The sequence below is a fragment of the Giraffa tippelskirchi genome, chromosome 5 (assembly GCF_054371585.1).
Source record: "Giraffa tippelskirchi isolate mGirTip1 chromosome 5, T2T-mGirTip1v1.2.pri, whole genome shotgun sequence".
Classification (NCBI taxonomy): Eukaryota; Metazoa; Chordata; class Mammalia; order Artiodactyla; family Giraffidae; genus Giraffa; species Giraffa tippelskirchi.
In genome coordinates, this window is record NC_137279.1 from 185,998,717 (window position 1) to 186,013,189 (window position 14,473).

Consider the following 14,473-nt stretch of genomic DNA (forward strand, 5'->3'; position numbering starts at 1 on the left):
AGCATCAAAATGGAATGCATTTTTAGAATATAAGAGCCCCAAGGGCAGGGAGTGTGATGTCCCAAGGGGATTACAGTCAAGATGGGAGAATCAGAGGTTGAATGTGAGGATGGTCCTCCTCCATCTCCAGAACCACTCAGCCTGCTCCCAGCTCCTTTGTGAGTATTTGCTACATTAACCTTTCTTTGTAGGTTAGTTTTCTTTGCTTCTCCATTCTCCTAGGACAGCAGGGTTGCCTCCCTCTTGGCTTTGAATCACTTCCCAGTTTGTATCCCAACTCCCAATCCCAAAGGAACCATCAGATTGACAAGTTTAAGTCAGAGGTCCCCTGAGCGGTGTCGTAGGATTAAGCTTTTACATAAGGGGCAAGGGAAGATCAGGCATTTTGATTCATTTTCTCACTGAGTAACATTTTTTGAGCACCTACTATGTGCTAGACACTGCTAGAGAGCCTGAGAACAGAGCAAGTAACAAAACAAAGTCCAGGCCTCCGTGGAGTTCACATCCTAAGCTCACAGGCATTTCTACTACAATGGAATGTTGGAGGTCCTCCTATATAAGGCGAGGATGGGTGGGTGGGGTGGGACTGTAGGTGTCTCTGTTCAGGTGCTCTTGGAAGGTGGCTGTGCTGGCTCAGTCATCGCTGGGCAGCCCTTCTAAGAGATGATTCTGAATGCAGTCATGTCAGCTGTGGATCTCTATTAGCCCACGTTCTGGCGCACTTCTCATCTGAATGCAGCCTCCTGGGTAGTTTTACCATCTGCTAGAAGGATGCACAGGGAATGGGGAGAATCCTGTCTTTTGAATACAGTTTTGAAAAACAAGTCCCAGGGAGGTTTAGTGTCTTTTTCCAGACCAGAAAAACCAGTAAGGTGGTAGGGAGGGACCTTTATTCTCATCTTCCAGCAGGTGTGGTGATTTCTTCTTGGGCCAGGACAGGCTAGGACATCCATGCATGTGTCTAGAAACCATTCATTCACTCAACAAATGCTTATTAAACTCCTACTTCATGGCACGCCCTGCGCTGTATGCGGAGGACACAGCGGTGAGCAAAAGGGTCACAGTCCCAACGTGAGGGGAACACGAAGGTGAGGAAACACGATAAACAAGGAGACGAACAAGAAGCGAGAAGCGTAAGAAGTGAGGGGAGAACAAACCACCGTAAGGAAGAGAAATGGGGACCCCGCTTCAGAATGGTGACGGCCTCACCAAGCAGATGAAGCTCCAAAAGAGACCTAAAGGTTGAGAAGAAGCCCCCTCTGTAAGAGCAGGAGTGGAGAGGGTTTCAGACAGAAGGAAGAAGAGTTCAGAGTAAGTGTTAGAGAATCTGAAAAACTCAGGAAATGCCAGGATGAGTCAACTTTTCCAAAAAGTACTAAAAAGTACCTATTTTCTCTTTCAAGCCCTTAAAAGTAACACTGTAAGCGGAGGACTTCCTACCAGATTTCCACATCTGCTCCCCCCACTCAGCTCTGCCCTGGTCTTTCTAAATTCAAGATCTCTTCCTTTATGCTTAGTTTCAACTTAACACATGTTTGGCTTCAGATTTTTCTAAGTGTAAACATTTTTCAAATAACAAAGAATACAGAAGTATTCCTTATAACTATTATAACACTGGATAGCAGGACAAATAGAGTATTTAAAAGAGAAGACAGAAATTACTGATTTTGAAATCAGAGCTCATTGATAACCTACTATCATATCATCATTAACTAATATTGATGTCTTTAATATGTTGAATATTTCTATACCTTTTCCAAGTCAGAAAGGAGAAGCATCATGTGTACAATATGTTATCCTTCTAACTTTTTGATCCAGCAATATCATAATTCTGGAAAATAAAATAATGTATGCTCTCTTTTAGAATCTTATGCCCTTAATGCCATTTTAGGGCACATAATCCAGATGGAATCTCTGAAAAACATAATTACTCTAATTTTAATGATTATTCCATTTTATGACTAATAGAGGAGCACATTGATGTATAGTTTTATGGTGGAAAGGATAATGAATTAAAACTATAAAAGTAAGATGCTCTACAAAAATAAATATATAAGAAAAGTAACACATATCAGAAAAATTCAACTAATACAGAAGCATTTAAGATATGCTCTAAAAACTTAGCATCTCCCAATACTACCATCCCCTAAAGTACCAGTATAAATGGCTTGTTATCTCATTCCAGATATTATATATACATATATAAAGTAATATAAATTCTATACCAGAGGTCGGCAAACTTTTCCGTAAAGGACCAGAGAGTAAATATTTTAGGTTTAGCAAGCCAGATGGTCTCTGCTACTATCAGTTCTGCTGTTATAATGCTAAAACAGTCATAGACAATATGTAAACAAATGGGCGTGGCTGTGTTCCAATAAAACTTTATTTACAACAACAGGCAGTAGCGAGTCAGTGGACTGCAGTTTGCAGATCCCTGCCTATATGAATGGGTATCGCACTGTATATAATCTGTAATATGGATTGGCTTTTCTTTTTTGAGCTTTGTTTTGGGTTCTGCCCAACAATAGACCTTGGGCACCTTTCCATATCAGTATTCAAAGACTTTTGCTATTCTTTCTACTTGATCTTAGCCAAAAGGCCAAGAAGCAATTGCTATTCTTTCCAAAGGTTGCTTACATTTCAGTGAATGGCTCTAATCCAACTTTGTTAAACCAGTTCCATACTGTTTGGGTTGTCATTTTCAATATTTTGCTGTTATTGCATTTGGAAACAGGCCTTATCTATTAGGATAAAAAGAATCTGGTTCTTTTAATTTTCTCATTTTGGAGGGCTTGGGGCTTATTTGTTATTATCATCATGATGTTTTAGTCATTTAGTTTTATCATTCACAGCTGAGCTCTCGTTTGGCAGCCTGAAGACCTGATTTTGGTATTAACTCTACCTCTTAATAGTTGAATGGCTTGGAAAACTCATTTAGCCTCTCTGATCACCACATTCCTCATCTATAACCGGAACAGAAGCATACCTGACCCTTCCTACTGCAGAGGGTATTGTGAGATACAAGTAAGATAACAGATTGGAAAGTGCTTTGAAAATTACAAAACGATATTCCTGTTTAAGGGGCTATCATCATTGTCATTAGCCTTGTCGTTATTATTAATGTGACAGTGCTTAGAATGATGAGCTCTTCTTGCTCTGACATGTGAGCAGTGATAGAATAGAGTATGTAGTTGGCTCATTGATGTGGTTGTTGATTTTCTAAGTCTAGAGGTGTTCAGCCAATCAACTCAGTGTCCATTTATTAAGCCCCTATTATGTGCCAAATAGAGTCAGCCCTAGTGCCAAGTTCTGTGCTAATTGCCAGGGTTATGAGAAGAATCAATGATGGATCCCTGTCCTTTAGGAGTTCAGAACCCACTGGAAAGAAATGCACTTACCCGACCTACCAAGATAATCAAGAAAAGAAAAATGAAATTCTGCCAGAAAGAAGGCAACATTCAGGACATTTGCTCAGGAGAGCACGGCGTTGAAAAGTATAGGAGTTTGCCACACATAGAAGGGAGGAAAGGACTCTCTGACGTAGAGTAATGTTCTGGGCAGTCATATCCAGCTGAGTATGCCAGTGTGGCAGTTACCCAGAAGCACAGATGTTTATATGAGGTAGAAGTCTATTCTTCTGTGAAAGAAATCTGAAGATTTCCATCCAAAACTGTGGAAGTGTCTCCATCTAGGCTCCTTGTGTCTTTCTGCTGTATCTTGGCTACGTGGCTCCTGTCCTCGAGGTTATCTCAGGATCCAAGGTGGCGACTGGAGGTCCATCCACCACATCTGAGTTCCAAACTGTGGGAAGGAGGAAGGGAAAAAGAAGGAAGGGTCAATGAATATTCTCTCAGCTGAGTCGCCTTCCCTTCAGCACTGTTTCCAGAAGTCCCACATGTATCCACTTTGTTGTTCAGTTGCTAAGTCGTGTCTAACTCTTTGAGACCCCATGGACTGCAGAATAACAGGCTTCCCTGTCCTTCACTATCTCCCAGAGTTGCTCAAACTCATGTCTATTGAGTCGGTGATGCCATCCAGCCATCTCATCCTCTGTCACCCCCTTCTCCTCCTGCCCTCAGTCTTTCCCAGCATCAGTGTCTTTTCCAAAAAGTCAGCTGTTCACATCAGGTGGCCAAAGTATTGGAGCTTCAGCTTAGCATCAGTCCTTCCAATGAATATTCAGGGTCGATTTCCTTTAGGATTGACTGATTTGATCTCCTTTCTGTCCAAGGGACTCTCAAGAGTTTTCTCCACTTAAGAAGTATTTATTGAGTGCCTATCATATGCCAGGCACTGGACTACATGCATGCGAATTCAATTCAGTCATGTCCAACTCTTTGCAACCCCATGGACTGTAGCCTGCCAGGCTTCTCTATCCATGGGACTTGCCAGGGAAGAATACTGGAGTGGGTTACCATTTCCTACTCCAGGGAATCTTCCTGACACACTTAAGAAATATTTATTGAGTGCCTATCATATGCCAGGCACTGGACTACAACAGTGAACAAAACTGGAAAGCTGCCTTCCTGGAACCTACATTCTAGTAGAGGGAGATAGAAAGAAATTAGGTAACTATATGGTGTATGAGATAGTATTGACCTCAGTGCAGAGAATAAAGCAGAGAAGGGTGATGGGGAGTGCTGGGGAGAGGAATATCACAATTTTAAAGCTGGCCAGGGGACTTCCTTGGCAGTCCAGTGGTTAAGACTCTGTGCTTCCAATGTAAGGGATTCGAGTTCAAGTGCCATGTGGCACAGCCAAAAATTTTTTTAACTTTTTTAAATTAAAAAGAAACAAAGAGAGTTGGTCAGAGAAGTGTCACTGAGAAGGAGATATTGAGCTAAGTCCTGCAAGAAGTGACAAGGGAGCCATGAGGATGGAAGAATGCACACAGAGACCAATGTGATCAGAGCAAAGGTAGCAAAGGGACAATAGAATCAAGGTCACAGAGGGACGATTGGGGCAGGGTGTGCAGGACCTTGGAGACTTGTAAGGATTGGGGCTTTTCCTCTGAGTGATTTGGGAGGCAGTGATCTGACCTGACTGTGTCCACTACTCTTTGACCAGATCTAGCTGCCTGGGACGCTGGAAGGTATAGATCTTAGCTGGTGCCTTGATATTCTGGATAAACCCTGGGTTCCGTTACTTAAAAGGATCAGGTGAGAGGAATGAATTTTGGGTGCCACAGCTTTTTCCACCTCATATGAGCTATGTGAACTTGGTTCCAAGTTACTTAAGTTTTCTGAACTTCAAATAATATTTGATCCACTCTGAATTTATAAAAGAAAAGATGAAGTTTAAGACCTGGTGACGTTTCCCTGTACCTCTGCAATTCACAAATGGGTCACCCAGTAGTCAGTTGCATTCTGGCCAGAGATGCTAACGTTTGGGGAAAGACAGATTTGATCAAGGTGGGGGTCAAGGTGATACAACACAGGGCACATGAGGAAACCACTGAGGGGTCCTCTGTTAGGCAAGGGACCATTTTCTGGATCCCACTTGAGTTTAAACTTAGCAGTGTATCTGAAACTGCTCCACCCTAAGCTCTAGGCAGAGACAATGAGCAGGGCCATCCCATCATCAGGGCGCAAATGCAAGCTTCTAGAAACCAGGAGGCTCCATGCTGAGGGTGAAGGCTCAAAGCTGAGCAAAGGGATGGACTATGCCCAAGTACTGACCTTCACCATCGTGACCCGGTCACGACTGAGATATGAACCACGGCATGTCAGTTCCCATCAGTCAGAGCAATGTGTGCCTGCCCTGAGAGGAGTGAGTCAGGGGTGAGAGAGGGCCTCCCTCCTTGGAGGGTCAGGGCAAGAAGAAGGGAGATTTCACTCTTCAAAATGACTTCTAGCCCTAGTGTCTTTCTTTTTTAATTTTTAATTTAGTTTTTATTTTATGTTGGAATATAGTTGATTTATGGGCTTCCCAGGTGGTGCTAGTGGTAAAGAACCCACCAGCCAATGCAGGAGACATAAGAGACATGGGTTTGATCCCTGGGTCAGGAAGATCCCCTGGAGGTGGGCACAGCAACCCACTCCAGTATTCTTGCCTGGAGAATCCCATGGACAGAGGAGCCTGACGGGCTACAATCCATAGGGTAGCAGAGAGTCGTACGTGACTGAAGCGACTACGCGTGCACACATTGTTGATTTTACAGCGTGTCTTGGTTTCAGATGAACAGCAAATTGATAGTTAAGCATATGCATATACCCATTCTTTTCGGATTCTTTTCCCCTCTAGGTTATCACAGAATACTGAGTTCCCTGTGCTATACAGTACGCTTAGTTGCTCAGTCATTTCTGACTCTTTGCGACCCCATGGACTGCAGCCCGCCAGGCTCCTATGTCCATGGAGATTCTCCAGACAAGAATACTGGAGTGGGTTGCCATTTCCTTGTTTTACTTGGAGTGGTGGTATCTGTTAATCCCAAACTCTTAATTTATCCCTCCCCCACAACCCCTCCCCTTTGGTAACCATAAATTTGTTTTCAAAGTCTGTGGGTCTGTTTTGTAAATAAGTGTATTTGCATCACTTTTTAGATTTGACATCTAAGTGATACGTGCGGTATTTATCTTTGTCTGAATTACTTTACTTAGTATGATCATCTCTAGGTCTGTACATGTTGCTGCAAGTGGCATTATTTCACTCTCCAGTTCCAGTTTTTAACCAAATTTAGAGGGGTTTCCAGACCGGAATAGACCTGTCAGTCCCCAATCCCCATATCCTCTGTGGCTAATCAGTGTCAGGGTCTCCCCACAGGTGCTGTGCCCTGGAATTAGGCCACTGATGAGCTAGCTCTCTGTGTATATGTGTTTATTTTTCTTTTTTCCAGAAAACCCACGGGAGTCGTGTTTTGATCCCGGTTCCATCAAGAACGGCACGCGAGTGGGGTCCGACCTGAAGCTGGGCTCCTCCATCACCTACTACTGCCATGGAGGCTACGAGGTGGAGGGCTCCTCCACCCTGAGCTGCATCCTGGGGCCTGATGGGAAGCCAGTGTGGAACCATCCCCGGCCAGTGTGCACAGGTGGAGGCTGGGGCAGAGGCAGTGAGGCGGAAGGGGCTGAGGCTAGGGGAAGGGGCAGGCGGGACATGGTCCTCATAGGAGGGCTCCTTGGGTTCACTGTGAATAAGAAAGGCTGGAAATTCACCAGGGGTACCAGTCCCTGTCAATGTGTCATCTCTCTCAGATCACACAGTGTCCTTGCGCTATGCTGTGCTTAGTCGCTCAGTCATGTCCAAGTCTTTGCAACCCCACGGACGTAGCCTGCCAAGCTCCTCTATCCATAGGATTTCCCAGGCAAGAGTACTGGAGTGGATTGCCATTTCCTTCTCCAGGGGATCTTCCCAACCCAGGGATCGAACCCAGCTCTTATGCACTGCAGGCAGATTCTTTACTGTCTGAGACACCAGGGAGGGGGAGTTTAAAAATGACCCTGAGATTGTTCCCCGTCCTAGGGAAAACCCCTGTGAGTTCCGATGGGTAGAAATAAGGCCAGTGGGGTGAGCTAATTCCACAGGCATCTGGGTTAACCATGGGACCCCTGATGAGAGGGAGCCGATGGAATGTCAGAACGATGGGGGCATGGCAGCCACTTCAATTGAAAAAGTAAGGAGGCCCCTTGCCCAGGTGAGAAGGGCTGGCTTTGCGGTCCACCCCTTGTGGGAGTGGGCACCATGGCTGGGGCACGTGAGCTATGTGTCCCCAGTTGGCTATTTCGGGGAAGCCTCCACTCCTTAGCCATGCAGACACTGACTGCCCAGGCCCAGACATCAACCCAGTGGCAGCAGACCATGTCCGCGGGGTCCCACTGGTAGGAGCAGAGGTTCCTAAAGAGCTCCCCAAGGCTGGGCCTCCAGGGACCATTGCCAGCATCACTGGTTAGAGGGCAAGGACTGGCAGGTACACAAGAGGGCCCTTGATAGCATCAGGGTGGGTTTCAGGCCACAAGCCAGGCCAGAGATGGATGTCCTTGGGCAGGACCAGGCAATGTTCCCAGAACTCCCTCCTCCACATTAGTGGCTGTGGACCACAGAGCATCCCCACCAGGCCAGAAGCTCAGGCTGGGAGTGAGCAGAACAGAGGGGGGCAGCTGGTGAGAGGCCCCCAAGGTCACCTGGCCTTTACCTGACTTCTCTTTCAGCCCCCTGTGGGGGACAGTATGTGGGTTCAGATGGAGTGGTCTTGTCCCCCAACTACCCTCAGAACTACACCAGTGGACAGATCTGCCTGTATTTTGTCACCGTGCCCAAGGACTATGGTATGGATTTGTCTCTGTGTTTGTTTATTTCCAACTGCTTCCAATTCTCAAGCGCTTCCCAACTGCCTCCCAATCCCACTCTCAACTGCATGGCTCCTACTGGGAAATGAACGGAGCAGTCTGCAGGGGCTAGTGAGACCCCCTGGAACCAAAGGATGGGGTGGTTAGAGAGGAACCAGCCAAGGCAGAGGGAAGGGGGTACACCTGGGGCTTCCTAGCACACCCCAGGTATGAATAGAGGTGCTGCAGACCCAGGCTGCCTGGAAACCCAGGAGAGAGTGGCAGAGGGGCAGGAAGAAAGGAAGGAGTGGGATGGAGCTGGGCTTGAAAGTACAGGGAAGGAAACTGGGTGCTGCATTATCCTGCTATTCCATCCACAGCCGGAAGCTGGTCCGGCAGCAACTGGTAGGATGAGCAAGAAAAAAAACATATGGAGGAGTGGGTCAGTGCCCTGGCAAGGTAGAGGAGCCTCCAGACTCCAAGAGACCCAGGCAGAAAGAAGCCAGGCTTGTCACCCAGTTGGCAGTGGGCTAGTTAGGAGTCCAACATCCCTGGAGGATTCAGGAAGTTCTTGACGGACACAAGCTGGTTGTACCTGGGCAATCAGTGACCAGCTGGACTGCTTTCTCCCTGAATGTGCTTGTTGGAAGAGGAACAACTGTTTCTAAACAGGGTTGGCATTGGTAGGGTAAAGGGCATCTGTATGTCCTGACCATCTACAAGAGAGACGGGGCTGCCCAGAGAGAACTGGCTGCTTACTCCCAAGAGACAGGATGGAGTAAGCACGCGGCAAGGCTGATCATTCACTAAACACTAATTTAACACCTCCTAGGGACCGCACGCTCTGCTGGGAACCAGAGCTGCAGAGCTGAGAGAGACGTGTTTTCTGCCCTCTGTAACTCCCAGCCTCATCTACTCACAGTTCCCACCATCTGGCACCACCATCTCCACACCAGCACCTGCACATTTGTGTGTGCACACACGCTCCCCAACACACTAGTGTGGCAGGAACTTGTGACCTGAAAATCAGAGTTAGGAAAGTACTGGAAGGTTCTCCAATCCCATCTGCCACCCAGTGCCTAGTCCTTGCCAGGTGGGCATGCAGAATATACTTGAATTTCTCCAGGAATAAAGAGCTCATGCCCTTGTAGGCGTTCAGCCCCAGACTGAGCAGTCCTGAGCTGAAACCTTTACGTGAAGAGCTGGTTCTAGAAGGAGTCATGACCTGTCCTGAGCATCTTCTCTTTGTTAGTGATGCTACGCCCAGGGATGAAATGCAGACTTTTATCTGGGTCTGAAATATTTGTCCCCAGCCCGAGTCCTTCTTTGATCCCCTATCTAAAGTGGCTTGCCTTGCTCTATCATTTTTTTCCCCATTTCCTCTAAAATTTAACGCTCTCTGAAATTATCTTGTTTATCTATTTGCGTAAGTGTTGTTATTTTCATTTTCGACTGCCTCTTCCCGCTAGAATGCACAGTGTGTGAACCTTGCCCATCCTGTTCACCTCCATAGGACAGAGCATGGAAATACTTCTGCCATCACCCCTCGCTAAGTGTCCATTTTCAGGGTGCTGAAACAGGCTTTCCCTCTCGCTCCTCTGCCTGTGAGTTGAGAGCTCAGAGTCTCTAACACCACTCACTGCTACACTCATCATCGCAAATGCCTTTTTTCCCCCCAGGAAGTCAACTCCATGGCCCGAGTCCCTCCCTGCTCCAACATGCAACACACACAAACACACACGTGCACACACACCTGACTTCCTACATGCTCAAGGCTTGAGCCAAAATAGAGAAGGACTCACCCTGGTACTTGCTCCCAGATGCACCTGGCCAACTGGGAGATAAGTGCCAGCAGAATGTACCAGGGCCTGAAATGGAGCTGTGCCCTCCATGACCCCACCATGTCAGCAACCCCAGCCCCTCCAGCGGTGACTGGCAGAGATTAGACAGTTGAGGAGAGACCCTGTAGTAGCCATCAAACGGCAGGGGCCTTAGGTCTTACCTGAAAAGAGGCTCCTCAAGGCCACAGTCCAGCAGCTTCTCAGCCCCCGCCCATGAGCTAGCTGAGTGGCCGTGTGGAACTCGCTTAACGTCTGAGCTTCAGTTTTGTTGCTTAAAACCGGGTATCTGGAAGAGTCAGGGTTCAAGAAGATCGTGTGCATTGCAAGCATGGTACCCGGCACATAGTAGGAGCTTCAGAAAAGCCGCTTTGCCTCTTCCCTTGGATCTGCCAGAGGGAAATAAGGAAGAGAAGTTTGTTTGCCTAACCTATGACAGTTGCTCCTTCCTCAGAGAAGGCTGCTACGCTTTCCCCTTAACTGTGAGGGATCTTGTAGCCAGGGGATGCCCTCAGAGGCTAGATCTTTGAAGAAGAAATGAAGGACAATACAGGGTTCTGAGATCAACATGGAATACAGGGATGTTACGGAAAGCTCTTCCATGTCCTAGAGTAGCTGCTGCTGCTGCAACCTGAGAAGGAATAGGGTTTAGCCTGGCTGCTGGGTGCAGTCCACCCTGTCCTCTTGACCCCTGTGGGAGAGTTCTGGTTGGGCCTCTCTCAGCTGCCCGTGTCCCCGTGCCCGGCGTCTAGTCAGCCAGTGGACAGGCTCAGCAAGCAGTTAGCCCCCATGAACCAACAAGCTCCACTGAGGCGGTCCTGCCCCTGCTCCGGGGCCCCCAGCCCTCCAGGGCTCCCCCTGCCCCTCCCCAGCACGGCCGCCCCGTCCTTCCCCCTGAGATCTCCACACCACGTCTCTCTCTGCTCCACAGTGGTGTTTGGACAGTTTGCCTTCTTCCACACGGCCCTCAACGACGTGGTGGAGGTGCATGACGGCCACAACCAGCACTCTAGGCTTCTCAGCTCCCTCTCGGGCTCCCACACAGGTAAACCCGGCTGGGCCTGCAGTGAGGGTGGGGCGGGGACGTGGAGGGGAAGCGGGAGGAGGCCCTGTGGGCGGGGCGCGGCCACAGCGGGGACCACCCCTTTGCGTCTGCCTGGCGCTGCCAGCTGCTAATATCCCCACGTAGAAAGGAGCTTCAGTTACTCAGCTATTAAAAAGAAGGCATCTGAATCAGTTCTAAAGAGGTAGATGAAACTGAAGCCCATTATACAGAGCGAAGTAAGTCAGAAAGAAAAACACCAATACAGTATATTAACGCATATATATGAAATTTAGAAAGCTGGTAACGATGACCCTATATGCGAGACAGCGAAAGAGACACAGATGTAAAGAACAGACTGTTGAACTCGGTGGGTGAAGGCGAGGATGGGATGATGTGAGAGAATAGCATTGAAACATGTATATTACCATATGTGAAACAGATCGCCAGTCCAGGTTCAATGCATGAGACAGGGCGCTCAGGGCTGGTGCCCTGGGATGACCCTGAGGGATGGGATGGGGAGGGAGGTGGGAGGGAGCGTCAGGATGGGGAACACATGTACGCCCATGGCTGATTCATGTCAATGTATGGCAAAAACCACTACAATATTGTAATTAGCCTCCAATTAAAATTAAAAAAAAGAAAGGAGCTTCAGAGGATACCTTCACCCCAGGCTGTCTACACTCCCCCCACAGGTGGTGTAGCATTCCCCTGTGGGTTGACATTGAGACCCAATATGTTTTTCTAATTATAAACATGTTGTATTTTCATTGTGGAAAACTTATAGAGGCAAGATAATTGCATAAAGGATTAAAATAAAAACCACCCAGAAAGAACCACTGAGAAGATGGAGTGTATCTCCTTCCAGTCTTTATACCTACTTAGACTTAATCTTTTACATTTTTTATTGAACATAACAATACACATACTTTTATTAAAATGTTCACTGTGAGCATTGCTCTTTATTTTCCTCTATAATAGAATTTTTAAATGCTGCATAATAGTCTATCATAGTTATTTAAAAGTTATGTAATGAATTCTCTATTATTATTGAACATTTAGGTTGTTTCTTATTTTTCACTCTCATGAATAGTAATTCAATGTAGTATACGTATATTTTTGTATACATCTCTATTACCTTAGAATATCTAGAGTTGGAATTGCTAAGTTAAAGGAAATTGTGTGGTCTTTAAGGCTTTTTATAAAGATTGTTAAATATCACTCTAGAAAGTTCTTGCCACTTTGTTCACCAACATATAAGGCATGTTTTATTCTCACAAAAACTAGGTAATTAAGAAAATGAAAACATCATTTTGAAAAGTAAAATTGGTATCTCATTTTTTATTTATTTATTTTTTATTTTTTTTTATTTTTTATTTTTTATAAATTTATTTATTTTAGTTGGGGGCTAATTACTTTACAATATTGTAATAGTTTTTGCCATACATTGACAAGAATCAGCCATGGGTTTACATGTGTTCCCCTTCCCGGACCCCCCACCCACCTCCCTCCCCCTCTCATCCTTCTGGATCATCCCATTGCCCCGGCCCTGAGCCCTTGTCACATGCATCGAACATGGAATGGTGCTCTGTTTCACATATGACAATACACATGTCTCAATGCCATTCTCCCAGAACGTCCCACCCTCACCTTCTCCCTCATTTGCCCTTTTTAAATTACTAGTTAGGTTAACCTTTTATAAGGTAACTATTGGCCCATATGGTTTTTATTTGTGATATACTTGTAAGTTATTGTTGATTTTTCTATTAGCATTTGTTTTTTCAGTATTTATTTAATAAAGTTCCATATTATTATAAGTTATATATATTACATGCCATATAAACCTCTTGTCTATATTATATGATACGAAAAACCTTCCCTTACAGTTTGTCATTTGCCAGTTAATTTTCTTCAGGGTATGTTTTAATGTCAGAAAATCTAAATTTACCATGTAAATCTATCAATGATCAAAGATCAATCCATCTTTTATAAGTTTCTCCTTCACCTTTCTGATGACTAAATAAATATTCCTCTGTGTTTTCTTTTACTTCTTTTTTTATCATTGTTTCTTTTAATACCTCTGGAATTTATTTTGATTTATTATGAAATAGGGAATATTTAACCAACATTCTTAAAAATTTAATCAGTTTCCCTAATGGAATTTTCAAAGTGCCAGATTTACATATACTTTTATAAAGTTAAAGGTATGTTTCTAGACTTTTTATGTATTTCCACTATGTCTGTTTATTCTTCTATCAGTATCAAAAATCTTTAATTTTTATAACATTATAATAATGCTTAACACTATGATACTTTTAAACATATGGCACTGTAAGTTCCTATTATCATTCTTAGTTTTGAATTTTTATTGGCTGTTCTTACTTAATTTTGCCTCCAAATAACTTTTAGAAATATTGCATCAAAATTTTCATCAGAGTTCTAATAAACTTATAGATTAATTGGAGGAGAACTTACATCTTCATAATAGTAACTCTATTTCCCATCAGGAATATGGTATGTCTCTCTATTTATTATCTTCTGAAAGAAAAAAAAAAACCTTTGGAAAGGTGCTATCATTTTCATTTTGGCAGTATACATTTTTTGTTAACATTATACCTAGATATTTCATGGAAATATTTGTTGTTGCTACTATAAATGAGTCTTCCCCTTGTCCCCCTACTGTTATATTTTCTAACCAGTCTTTGCTGGTGTATTAAAAGACTGATATTTGTAGTGTATTCATCCTGTAAAGTCACTGACCCCTCCATAATTATACTAACACTGCCAAACTATTCTCCTGGGTCCTCTAAGTAAGAAGCAATATCATCTGCAAATAAATTTGTCTCATTATTTTATCTCTTCTCAGTGGTTTTTCTTTTCTTTTCTCCCATGGTTATTGGTCTAATCAGGTATATTACCTTAACATCAACACTGATATTTTATGTTAGTAAAAAAAATCCATTTTGTAATTATTTTAAATATAACACCATAGCTTACATAACATCCTATGATAATGTTTAGTCTCCTTTGTATTAGTGGTTATATACAAGAACAAAATAATCTGAAGAAAAACAGGAGAGATATTATAAAACGAAAGCAGAGGATAATTAATTGGAAAATAATTACAAACTCCACAGACTGAATGCTATATTCATTGTTGCCCTTTTTTCTCAACTGGACCAGAGGTTTTATAGTGTTTAGTTTGTTTTGTTTTATTTGCTTCATTTGATTTTTTATTACTTCTATTAATACATGTCAATTCTTCTGTAGACTTTATTGTTTTCTAATTAATTGACCCCTGTTTCATAAAGTCTCTCCTTTTTTTTCTT

The 14,473-nt window shown here is 44.3% G+C and overlaps 1 protein-coding gene across 1 annotated transcript in view; it reads left to right on the forward strand.

Moving 5' to 3' along the window:
• CSMD2 (CUB and Sushi multiple domains 2) overlaps positions 1-14,473 on the forward strand; it is a 667,647-nt gene that overhangs the window by 535,142 nt on the left and 118,032 nt on the right. Inside the window, exons 30-32 of the mRNA XM_081490945.1 lie at positions 6,836-7,030; positions 8,148-8,264; positions 11,034-11,147. Of these exons, the coding sequence (XP_081347071.1) occupies positions 6,836-7,030; positions 8,148-8,264; positions 11,034-11,147 (426 nt within the window). The remainder of the gene's footprint in view (positions 1-6,835; positions 7,031-8,147; positions 8,265-11,033; positions 11,148-14,473) is intronic.